This window comes from Gossypium arboreum, chromosome 3 (genome assembly GCF_025698485.1).
Source record: "Gossypium arboreum isolate Shixiya-1 chromosome 3, ASM2569848v2, whole genome shotgun sequence".
NCBI classification, from domain to species: domain Eukaryota; kingdom Viridiplantae; phylum Streptophyta; class Magnoliopsida; order Malvales; family Malvaceae; genus Gossypium; species Gossypium arboreum.
The window spans coordinates 118,587,313-118,601,103 of record NC_069072.1 but is presented as its reverse complement, the minus strand read 5'-3'; the positions used below and the strand labels follow the sequence as shown (position 1 = coordinate 118,601,103).

Here is a 13,791-nt window from a genome sequence, read left to right as displayed (position 1 = left end):
TTGAGCTACAATAGTGCCTAAATAACAAAGCTTCAAAGCCCTAACTTATTTTTTCATTTTTGGTTGCAAAAAGATGAGAATGATTAATGAATCTATTTTGTTTAATTTAATTAACCTTATTTCACTAATTACCATTTTAACCTTATCTTATAACATTAAATATCACTTAATGGATGACTATATTTGTCCATCCCATTAACCAAAGGTCAAATAACCACAAAGGACTTACAAATTTAAATTTCATAGCAATTAAAGCACTTTAACAAGTAGAATGCAACTTTTGCATTTTACGCGACTTAGTCTTTTATTCAAATTAACCACTTGAACAATAAAATTAGCACACGAAACTTTCACACATATATAATCACATGCTGTAAACACAAAAAATAATATTAAAATAATTTTCTGACCTCAGATTTGTGGTTCCAAAACCACTGTTTTGATTTAGCTAAAATCGGGTTGTTACATAGCTATCACTCTTCAACACACCAAACATATCCCAATGAATAAAGCTTAGCTTACATTCCCTTATCTCTTCAAATTTGTCACGGGCCTTAACGCCCCATAAACACAACACATACATGTGAGTACTCACAGTCCTATTGCATACCAACTATATCCAATAGTTTCATAAACACACAAGGCCAAAATATCCACTATTACACACACATATTACTTACCAAGTTTTTGCACTTTGCCTCTTATAATTGCATTATAAACACAATTTAATCATTGTCATAAGGCATGTATAACACGCCCACATTTACTCTTTGTCAACAGTCATCACAAGCATATAGCTCATGTCATTAGCATTACATTTTAGTCCACAATTTCACAACTCACAACCACATTTTGCATCAAAAGTATGGAAATACTTACACTCAGAATTTAAAGTAAGGGTTTATGCTACTTCTAAATTCCCAATGAATGCAATAAATCGCGACGACAAGCATTTATCCAAACACTCACTAATTACTTTCGCCTAGACGTTGAAAGCTCAACTATCCTTTCTTAGCTCATAGAAGGTCCTAATGAATATGAAGCTTCAACACAATAATTCACACAATAACACAATCAACAATCAGCTAAGGATTCACCTTAAATAATAAAAAACATAAGCCTAAGTTATGCTCTCAAGTAACTGAAACCTTCAACACATCAAACTAAAAACCTAATTATCTCGGTCTATAATTAATCATTTTACCTAAAATTAATTTCATTCATATAATTAATCACCGATGATAGATTCTCAACTTTTAAACTACGCAAAACTACTCAATCCATGGTATCAAAATTTTCAACATGTTTATGGCTATTTTCATGAAAATTGATTAAAACGTTATAAATCTTTAACAAAGCTTCAAAGTACATTTAGAAACCTTCCAATCATGTCAAAACTAATTGAAAAATACTTTGAAACCACATTTTTATCCAAAATCCCGAAATCCACCATTAACGAGCTAATTTTTGGCTTTTATTCAAAACATGCAATTTAATGGCTAAAAAATTAGTTTTAAAGACTAAATAAAATTTAAAACTATTTAGGAGTTCAATCGTTACCTTAAATGATAAAAAATAGAGCATTTGATCAAAACCCGAAGAACTCAAAAATTCAACAATGGAGAAATCTATGGTGTTTTGGGTGTTTTCTTGAAATTCTATGAAGGTTTATGGCTTGGTGATTATAGAAATTAAAAGGATGAAGGTTCAGCAAATAAAATTGAATGAGAGGATTTGGAGGAGCACGGGGTGACAAGGAAAAAAAATCTGAAAAGCTTTCGTGAAAATAAAACTGGAGATGAAGTTTTTTGGTTGAATTTTAAAATTTGGTCTAATTGTCTCTTAAAAACTCAAAACTTTGACTCTTTTTTCAAATCAGTCTTTTTTTCAAAATTAAAGGTCATTAAAACTCATTTTAAAATATTGATTTAATTTTCTAAAAGCCATAGTCAAAAAAATTTTCAAATATCATGCTAATGAAATTCTCAAGCTTACTAGAGCTAAAATCCCTGAAATACCCTTGAAACTTCTAGGACAAATTTTGGGGTGTGACACTTATCCCTTGACATGTCACAACATTAAACACATATATGAGTACTCAAATCCTATGACATGCCAACTATATCCAATGTTTTCGAAGGCTCACAAGGCCAATATATCCATTTCACACATTAATTTTCTGTTTTATGCACTCTCACTCATCATGTTCCTAACACTTATCACTTTTATATAATGCACCTAAAGTGCAAATACTTTGCTCAATGACCCAAATACATATTCATTTCAAATGTGTGTACATAAAACCTACTGTTCACAAGGCATATTCAGTCATATATTCAACACATATATTCACATCACAGACTTGAACATATCACAACACATGTAAGCTTGCTTATAAAATGTCAAAGTTCAAGTAAGAACACTTACTCTTAAGACTTAGATTAGATCATTTAACCACTTAAGCCCCCTTTAAATCACTAATTCGTGCATCAATTATAGCACATAAGACTTCTCACCTTAGCAACTTGCTTGCATAACAAAGCTCAAGTAAGCTTTTGCTTGCCTTTGTCTTGCTTGTGGAGGTTCCCAATTGAGTTGACACTTAGCATACACATTAAAAATAATAAAAAGGAATTATAAACAACATCAAACATATTTAAATCCCACCAAAATCATAGATCACAAGCTACTAAATTCTATGTCGAAAACTTAGCTAGTTTTGTCGAAATAGATGTTTAACGACTCAAATCTCATTTCTAAGCTTAAATTTCCACTTCATCCATCCTAAATATCATCTAATTATAGATATAAACCATCAATTTTATCTAACTACACGGATCTAATTTTTCTGAAAAAATCAAGCTTATTTAGACATCAAGAAAGGGAAAACTTTCAATTTGTTTAAATTACCAAAGGATTTTTTAAATCGATGTTAAAAACCTTTTGATTAGATCAAAATGAGTTAGAAATCACTTTAAAACCAAAGCTCAACTAAGTAATATAGGTCCACCATTTTCAAGCCAAAAATCAACAAATCTATTGAAATCTTAATTAAATCATTTAAAACTTGAATTGAAATAACAAATCACTTAGTTTAATCACTAAAAGTTAGAATCTCACCTCAATTTTGCAAAATTGACGAGTTGTGGAGCTAATTCAAGCTAAAACATGTAAAGATATCTTGAGAAATTAAGGATGAAAACGTGATTAATCTTTAAATTTGAATGAGGATTTTGTGTTTAGGAAACTTAATATTCAAAAAGGATGAATCAATGTCAGAAAAAGAGCTCTAATTTGGTGTTTGGGAAAATTTTGAATGACTAGAGAAAATGAAAGGGGAGGGACGGTGTGGGTTGTTAAATAGGCAACAATTTCGTCCTTGAAATTCCCTACTGTCACGTTGTTTGTATCTCAGTCCTGTGATTCTCTAATTGCGTAGACCCGAGCTAGTCCTCCATATTCGTTCAAAACAACTATGGTGTGCGCAACTATCCTCTACCCAGTCCATCTGTCACTACCACTTCTGCCTTGGTCTCTGGTAGGTTCAAGACTATGTGTCTGGGACACGTTAATCCTCTCCGGACAATCCCTCGACAAGTGCTCCTTTAAACCATGCCAAAAATGACTGCCTCTGGATGTACCAACGTCCAGAATGTGAATATTGCAACTAAAGATATAGATTTGAAGCGATGTCCGCAAGTATACAGGTCAAGTTGTAATATAGTTTGTTTACAACGAAACACTTGGTAAGTATTCTAAGGATCATACCTAAGGGATTACAGTTTGGGGAAAACTATTATCAAGCCAATTACGGGAAATAATTACTAATATACTCGAGTCACGAATTAGTAGTGTTAATTAAGAATCAAGATGATAATAATAATAATAATAATAAGACACTAAATAAATTTAACTAAACCTAAATCTATTCCTAGGTTCCTATATTAACTTTTTCTATTCCTTGTTTTGACTACACGAGTTTCTTTTAGCCTAGATTCAATTGTTTTACCTAATTAATTACTAAAGTAGAGTTTTAATCAATCAACTAGTCGATACCCTAGAAGAATCTTTCGATCTTCCATTAGAATAATGAGTCAGCAAGAACTACTTATCTTTTGACCTCACAGTCCAAACCAGTTCGAGGTTAAGGTGTTCACGGATAGGCCATACCAATTTTAGGTTAATTCCCACCTAAATGACTTCCTAAGGTTGTCAGGCCTAGGGTTTGTGTAACACCCCATACCCGTAACCCACGCCGGAGTGGAATACGAAGCATTATCTAACTCGATCCCATACACAAAAACGTTCCCCAAGTCACTGGTCCCATTTTAGAAATTTATCAATTTCTACTTTAAGCTTCTTAATTTGGGTCTACGAGCCCAAAATCGACCATTAAAAACTATTCGGGATCAGCCCGTGTCCTTAAACCATCTATAGAAAATTTTACTTTGAAACAAGGCACACGCTCGTGTCCTCTACCCGTGTGAAATTAATTCTAGATGCACATCTACAGGGGCTTTCACACGGCCTGGCACACACCCGTGTCCCTGGCCCGTGTCCTTCAGACGGCCATGACACGCCCGTGTCCTAGCCCGTGTGCAAAAACATGGACATTCTGTTTCTAACGTCAGCATTCCCAAAATGTCACACCGCCATGGCGCACGCCCATGTGCTAGGCTGTGTTCATCACAAGGCTGAGACAGACGGCCGTGTCTCTGTTCGTGTGTTTACTATCATGCATACTGACTTGAAATTTTTACGTGTAAGGGACACACGCTTGGACCACACACCCATAGGGCAGACCGTGTGTCACACACGGCCTAGACACATGCCCGTGTGTCTACCCATGTGGACAATATAAGGTTATTTACCAAGCCTATTTGCCACCCTTACTTACACAACCTACATAATAGCAACTACACCAATACAAGAATAACTTATTTAAATCAATCAGTCATAGTAGACTACATATCAATTAAGCAATTACTCATTCATGAGAGTAACTTCATTTGCATATATCAAAATGAATATTTACCATCATTCAAGGCTTAATACAAAATGAAGGGATTCCAACCCAAGCCAACACATTTGGCTAGTTCTCAATGACACAAAAATTAGTGAAGTCTAAGCCCTATACATGTCATATTCAAAAATGTAAATCAAACTATACTAAATGCTTCGATTGATAGTGTGATCAATATCTCTGACTTTCTTTGGTCCTTGAGCTAGATAGGCGACACTATAAGAAAATGAAAAAGGAAAGGGAGTAAGCATAAAGCTTAGTAAGTTGCATATAAATAAATATGCAACATAACTTTACCAGTCATCAACAAGTATCATAATACACAAGTGGCATAAGCAAAACTTACTCATCAATATTCAATACACCTCATATAGCATATATTGAGCTCACATTTCATACATACCATATAGGTACCTGTACCACTCACAACCTGGTTATACTTCCTTGTTAACTTGAAATCTTACTTTCACCGTTGAACCATTTGAAACATTATTGGATACTCATTTAGCCTCAAACATGGTGTTAGGTGCTGATGCCATGTCCTAGACATGGTCTTACACTGACATATCTCGTAGTCGATGCATATTCCAGACATGTCTTACACCAGCACTCGTCTCAATGCCGATGCCATGTCCCAGTCATGGTCTTACACTAGCTCTCATAATGTGGCCGATGCATGTCCCAGACATGTCTTACACTAGCTCACACAAGTGACCCAATCGTCATGGCATGAATATCCGATTTATTTCCTAAGGTTCAATTGGGAATTCTACCATCTCTATTCTCATCACATTTTCTCATTCCCACAATCAAGAAATTTATGCTATAATAATTTCAATACAATTAAAATACATATATTATTAATGTAGTTGTACTATTTACATACAACTTACCTCGGATTACAAAATGTTGCGACTAGTCGGTTTAGTCTATTTGCTTGGTTTTCCCCCGGTCTAGATTCGGATTTAGTATTTCTTGATCTATAATAAAAAAATACACTTATCTAGTCACTTTATCAATCTAGGCACTCTACAAATCATAATTGGGCAAAATGACCAATTTACCCCTAGATTTTTGCAAAATGATCATTTTACCCCTAAGCTCGAAAATCAATTTTTATCGAATTTCTTCACATCTTAAGCCTAGCCGAACCCTTTCTACTCTTATAGCAACTCTAAATTCCCACTATTTCAGACACTTATCATCTATTTTACAACTTATGCAAAATAGTCCTTTTAGGTTTTTTCATGCAAACACCTTTCACAAAAGTTGTATATAAGACACCCAAGACTCATTTTCTTTCATAAAAACTCAGCAAACATTGCAAATCCTTTCATGGAAAGAGCCTAAAATCTTAATCATTTTGCAAAAATAGTACCCTCATTAGAAAGCTTATCTTCACGGGTCTCAAAAATGCAAAAATCATCAACAAAGGGCATGGAAATCACTTACTTGTGAGTCAAATAAGTAGTTGAAATTTCAAGCTCCCGAAGCCCTATTTTTTCTGGTAAAATCGGTGAATAAGGAGAGGTGAAAGAGATGATATCATCCTTTGATTATTTTATTTCTACTTTAGTCAAAATAAGCCACCTAACTTACCAAACTTTGAATATTTGACCACCTTTGTCTCCTATGGCCGGCCATGCCTCCTAAAGGATCTAATTTCCCTTTAAAGACCCTTAATTTAGGTTCTCTAGCTATTTGGCACTTTTAGCTATCAAAATAGGACTTTTGCATTTTATGCGATTTAGTCCTTTTTTTTCACAATTGGGCTCACAAACGTCACAATTAACTCACCAAATTTTTCATGTACTTTTAAAACATGCTATAACATCTAAATAATTATAAAATAATTTATTAGACTCCGAATTTTTGGTCTTGAGACCATTATTCCAACTAGGCCCTAAATCGGGTTGTTACAGTTTGTTTCATGTTCTTCCTTTCCCAAACAACTGATTCGCTAAGAAACTCTATCATTCAAACAATTAATTAAGTTAAAGCAATTGAAACATGCAAAATATATAAAAAGTACAAATTGATTCTAATCTTTACGCAAACATTCATCTAACAATGTTAAAGAAAGAAATATAAAGAAAAGAATAAGGAAAAGAGTTGTTCATGGATTTATCGATGAAAGTGTTGTTTTGGAACAATCTCCCCTCGTGAAAATCTCACTTTGGAATAGGATCTTTCGATTACAAGAACATAAAATAACCTAAGTAAAAAACTAAGAATGAAAGAAAAACCTAAGAATCAAAACCCCGAAATTGTGTATTTAACTTATTACAATGGCCTGTATATAGGCTAAACTCGAGATATTAAAGTGCCTAAATTATCCTTGAAGTCCTTAGAGTTCGACTAGGACAAATACACCTAATTTCCCTCCAAAACGTAATGCAGGAGTTTTTGGGCTGCGCAGGGGGTTGGTTACAACGCAGGCCTGCAGTTTTGCAACATTAAAGTCCGATGTCGCCACACCAAAGGCAATTTTTCTCCAAAACTTGATTTTAGCTTCTATCTTCGATGTTGAGACATCAGTATCTTGATGTCACGGCATAGGCATCAGTTTTGGCCCAAATAAGCATCTTTAGCTCCTAACTTGACCTACAAGACCATGTAACCTTATTTAGATATATAAAATGTAATAAAAACTACTACAAAATATAAATTACTAGTTTAAGTTTGACAACCTAAATATATACTAAAATGCTTTGATTTACTATTAAACAAGCTATAATTATGTGTAATAAGGGATGTAAATAATAGTATGATTTATGGCAGATTAGAAAACAAGCTCTAGTTCTCTTCTAACACTCTCTCGATTGTTTACAACCACAATACTCGCACATCAGCCAAACAGATGGAAACCCTAAAGTAACCATTATTGTACTCTGTGGATAAGACTGGCTTGACTAGAACTCGTGTCATGTACTCCTATTAGACTTCTGCAATTCTCAGCTCCGCTTATCCGGTCGTTTCGAATCACTCGATTGGTCAAAGCCCCTTTTCTTAGACTTAGTCGTATCCGGTCTCAGTGGCTCATTTAGAACTTCCTCTACAACTTTAGCCTTCTCCACCATTTCATCGAAGGCTTCAGCACTATGTGCAACCAAGTACACACGAATATCCTGAATCAATTTGAATCGGAACCTCTTACATCTATCTCGTTTAAAGTGGACCATTTCTAAAGCATTTTGGCTGAGCCGCAAAAATTCTGACTCATACTCCATCACAGTCAAACTACCCTAAACTAGATATAAAAACTCCCTCTTTCTTACATCCATATACTGCTCATCTAGATACTTCTTCCTGAATGCCTTTTGAAAATAGTCTCATGTCAAATGATCGGGAATAGCTCCCCTCTTGATAGTGCACTACCATCAATAAGCTTCACCTTTTAACAAAATATGATGCAACCCAGATTCTCTTCATCTAAGCAATCCATTTACTCAAGGATCCTCTCCACACTTTCAACCAATACTCGGTGATGGTCGAATCAGCTCTTTTCACTCCTCTAAATTCGTGTCCACCCAAAGCATATGATGCTCAAGTGGCAATCCCTGATGAGCAGGTGTAGGATTACCACCCGCAATACGCTGAAAGGCTCCCATCATAGCATATACTAAAGGCTCCATACCCACCTCTGGTGCAGAATAACTTGGAGGAGTAGGTATATTCGCATTAACTCTAATACACCTAGAAGGCATATCGACTATACTATAGCTTTTAAAAGAAAACAAACAACACAAATGAGTGAGAAATGTCAAGCGATCCAAGGAAAATTCCTACAAAATAAAATATTTAACAGATGGCAATATGCTCCCGGTCCTACCTCAAAATAAGCAATTCAACAAGGGTATCATAGTCTAGCGCTTAAAAAAATCTCGATTTTGCTTTTAAAATCAAATCATCATTTTAATTTTCAAAAATTTTTGAAAACTCAAGAGTTAGTAATCCTTGGCCAACCTATTTTTTCAAACCTAGTGTTGCCACCTTAGTTTTTGCAAACTTGCCTTTGCCACCCTAGTTTTTGTAAACTTGACTCTAATACCACTAAATGTGGTGTCCAAACCTAACCAGGATGATCCCACCAACACCTAAATTTTGAACGTCACATCAGCCATCGAAGTGACTCTCCATAGTGGTCAACCAACACACCGTAATCCAACCATCAAACCAATTTAAAACATGCTTAAATAAGTACTTTTTAATAAAACAATCTTAAAACATGCTTCGATGATCATAATTCAACGAAAAAGGACTTGGGGTAAAATCATTATTTTTACACAACGTAAACGTTAAATATGTAAATCATAAATTTGGACCAACCTATGTCCTGAGCATTTTATTTTAAAGCATTTGTGAAAAATTCGATGCAAAACGATATTTAAAGCTCACTTAATTCCAAAACAAAATTTAAGGACTAAATCATAATATTTCTAAAATACCCGACAAAGTCATTTTAAGAAATTAAAGCTGCCCTACTGAAACTCAAGGGATGAAATTAAGATATGAAAACAACTCATTTGTAAGTAATTTTATTTTTATATAAAATTAACTTAAGTCAAACTTAATATTATTATATTAATAATATATTTTTATTTTATTTTAAAAATATTTAAAATTAATAAAATATTATAATTTTCAGTATTATTAAACATACATATTTAATTATTTATATCTAACCATATAATAAATTATTTAATATTTTAATTTTGTTTTAATAATAAATTTTAAAATGATAATTTTAAATAATATTCTTCATATATTATTGAAAAATTTTCAATATTAATATTTTAATAATAAATATATATTACAATTATAAATACATTAATAATAAATGTTTTGTAATATAAATGTTAAAATATGTTATAAGTCTATGTACTCTTCACAAATTTGGAATTTAGTCCATGTAATTTTATCTTAAAAGATTTATCCCTCTACTTTTTAGATTTGAAAATCAAATCCAATTGTTAGTATTGTTAAAAATTTTATCAATTTTTATGTCATATTTTTAAATAAAAATACTCGGTATCCATGTAACTAAAAAATAATGTTATAATGAACATGAATTTAACAAATATTTTTAATAATGCTAACAAGTGAATTAAAAAGTAGAACTAGCCCAAAAATAAAAGTAGATGGACTAAATTTCAAATTTACGAAGAGTACAATGACTTATAACATATTTTAACCTGTATAAAAATATGAATCTTTTAATTACATGAATATTTGAACCTAGTATAAAAATATGAATATTTCAACCTAGTATAAAAATATGAATATTTCAAATTATGCTTAGCTTCATTTATCCCTTACAACTCTAATGTGTCAATATATACTCTCACATATATAATATATGTAATTTAAATTAAACATTATTTATTATTTAAATTTATATATGACATTGATTATTACAAAATGTTGTGCTATAAAAATTTTATACAAATACATTTATGTCATGTTTATTTTACGAAGAACAATATAAAATACAAATTTATAGAAATAAAATAAACTTAGTTAAACAATGAAAAATTAAGAAAATCTTAAATGTTGTTTATTTAATTGAAAATGGTTTTATTAAATATTTTTAAAAAATCTGTCAAATAATAAAATATATTTTACAAAATTCTTTCAAAAATATTAATTTTTTAAAAAATAAATTATTTTTCAAAAATTATTTTACGAAAATCGAAATAAAATTCGCAAGGAGATAAATAAACTGTTTCAGTGCGTTTGTGATGTTTTTGTGTGTAATCTCACTGAAGCAACTTGTTTGTATAATCAAGGTGGTATCTTTTTCACTGGACCTTTAACGTCCAGCCAATTTTTTGGTGCTGCGTTTTGCAGCTTAAATACCATTTTGTCCACTTATAATTTTCGACTTCTATGGTTTTAAATTTTCTAGTCTTTTTCATTGATTTTTAATTATTTTTAAAAAGTTAATATGAATATGAGATGTGGTATTTGAATACTTAATTATATAAAAGTTATGGAATGAGTATAGATATAAAATAAAATATATAACTATATATAAAGTACTATTAATTGAATAATTGCAATTAAATACGTGATTAATTTGATCTAAAATAATATGATAAAATTTTATGAAATAAAATTAAATTTTTACCTATTTTTAATTTCATAAAAATAAAATAATTTAAAACTTATTTTATATATCATTTTAACCTTCTTTAATAATCATTTTCATTTCTTATTTTACAGTTTTAATTTTGTTTAAATCTAAATACACACCCATCTTCTCATTATTACAGTAATTAATCTCACCAGTGATTCAAAGAAGGCCTAATCTTCTAAGTCTTGAGCTTTTTCTGCACTGCAGAACACCATGGCCTTCTGATTTAAATATTTTTAGATCTCCAGTTTGATTCTGATTTCCTTCTTATCCAAACCCTTCGTTTGGATTGTAGAGTTATTTGCAAATATCTGGTGCAATAGTTTTCTCTTCATTTTGAGCTTCTTGAAGAGGTTGCGGTCCTTCGGCTTTACCCGGGCTTAGAACAGATTGAATTGAACCTTGGCCTTTCACTGAACCTAGCATTTCCTTTGCAATCTGGCTTTGTCTCTCTCTCATAAAATTGAGCCGTGCTGTCAGCTTTGTCAGTGCCGAATTTGTGGAATTCGCTACCTGAACAACAATATTAGCTTTTAAACACACTAAATAGGGACGAATGAATATGAACCCAAAGTATCATGGTGTTACAAGGGAAAAAAAAAAAAAGAGAGAAAATTCAACATCGCAAAATCACAAAGGAAAGCGAAGGAATGAGGTTCAGCTATAGCATCTGTATCCTCTGGAAAATACCCGAAAAATTACATTGTCGCCATTTTAGTTTGTTGTTCTAGTTTCTAAAATATAGAAGAGGAAAAAATTAAGAATATCGTATAGTAATCTTTAACATATTGTACTCAAATCTTAACACAGCTTAATTACATTTATTGCTTTACTAATGGAATGATAAAACAAACATATTCTCTAAGATGAAGAGAGAACATGGTAATTAAATCTAGAATCAAGAGAACTTTGGTTGGTGATGGATTCAAATTCTAGAGAACTAACTGCATCAGAATTCTGTAAGAATAGAATAGAACATACCTCACCCTTCGTACAAGACTTCTTCGCACTACTTGAAGCAAGGGGCTTCCTTGCAACTGTCTCTGTTGCGTGCATATGATTGGCGTCCTGTTTATTTTCCAAATATGGTTCTTGCTTCTTCTCATTATCACACTCTAATTTGTCTGCATTTTTATCCTGTTAAATCAGAATCCTGGTTCCTTTAGTTCAATTAAAACAAATCACATCCACAGATGCCTAAGAGATTACATTAAGATAATTTCATTATTTCAAATGTAGCCTAAGCTTATGTTTGAACTTGAGTACAAAGCATTTGATGACATCACTTAGCAAAAATTAAGACGACTATTTATAATTTAGAGATCAAAATTAAGAATACTAAATCGTAATCTTTAATATATTATATCCTAATCCAAACAAAAATTGAGAATATCATATTGTAATATTTAATATATTGTACTCTAATCCTAATATATCTAGCTATATTTATTACCCTGTCTGATAAAACAAACATGTTCTCTAAGATGAAGAGTGAACATGGTAATTTAATCTTAGAATCAAAGAAACTTTTATTCAAATTATAGAGTTTGATACGAAATGGTGTCCGTGTTAAAACACAATAGAACATACCTCACCCTTCGTAGCAGATTTCTCTCCGTTACTAGAAGCAAGGGGCTCCCTTGAAATTGTCTCTACTGCATGCATACAGTTGTTCTGTTTATTTGCCGAAGACGGTTCTTGCTTCTTCTCATTCTCGCACTCTACTTTGTCCACATTTTTGTCCTGTTAAATTAGAATACTAATTTGATTAATTCCATTAAAACAAATCACATCAATAGCTGCCTAAGAGATTATATTAGGGTTATTTCATTATTCAAATGTAGCCAAAGCTTAAGTCTAAACTTGAGCACTGAAAAAGGAAAGCCTTGAGTACCAGCATAATTTGATGGAATCATTTAACAGTCAAAATACAGTGTCCTGAGTAAATTAGCAATAAAAAAGTGCTCAATATGCTAACCTCTCATTGAAAAAGAACATAACAAAAAACAAAAGACTAAGCGAGAAAGAGAGGAGAACACGCTGAAATGGGTTCAAATCAAGCACAACTTTGATTGAAAAGAAACCCAGCCAACTTGGGAAAGCTTCAAATCATCCGTACATAAATATAGTGTCTTTCTCTATATTGCTCTGAATTTTTATTTTTACTTTTGAAGATATTTGTATGTGAAACATATTTACACAGGTATATAAAGATATAACACTATTAGACAATGTAAGTGAAAATAATTCTGAGATTCCTATTCATCTACCTTTACACGTGGTATTATATAAGCGATTACAAAAGGGAAAAATAGGAAGCTAAATCATAATCAAATAATTTCCTAATAAAATCTCTCAATTTAAGGGATTTCAAACTAATGTTCTTAATCTACTTACAGCTTATCTGCACTTTGACAATGAGGTAGTTTTCTTAATTAATCACTGTGAATTCGCTAAAGAATTAATGAATTACTTGGATTATTTATATTTTGGGAATGAGAATATTTCTCGTACGTATGAGGTGTGTCAGGCATTTTATCGTCTAGAAAAGTAAGACAAGTCTCTCATAGCTTATTTTATGGATTTCAAAAGTGTATAAAGAACTCGATGTTTTATTACCATTTAGTTCAGA

At 31.9% G+C, this 13,791-nt stretch overlaps 1 protein-coding gene across 1 annotated transcript; it reads right to left on the bottom strand.

The window, feature by feature from the left end:
• Nucleotides 1–11,216: 11,216 nt before the first annotated feature.
• LOC108475963 (rho GTPase-activating protein REN1-like) lies at nt 11,217–13,339 on the bottom strand. The gene is made up of 4 exons (XM_017777976.2): nt 13,138–13,339; nt 12,750–12,902; nt 12,141–12,296; nt 11,217–11,672 (listed from the first exon to the last, which is right to left on the bottom strand). The coding sequence occupies exons 2-4, from the start codon at nt 12,822–12,824 to the stop codon at nt 11,457–11,459; spliced, it is 447 nt and encodes a 148-aa protein (XP_017633465.1). The 5' UTR covers nt 12,825–12,902; nt 13,138–13,339; the 3' UTR covers nt 11,217–11,456.
• Nucleotides 13,340–13,791: the final 452 nt, after the last annotated feature.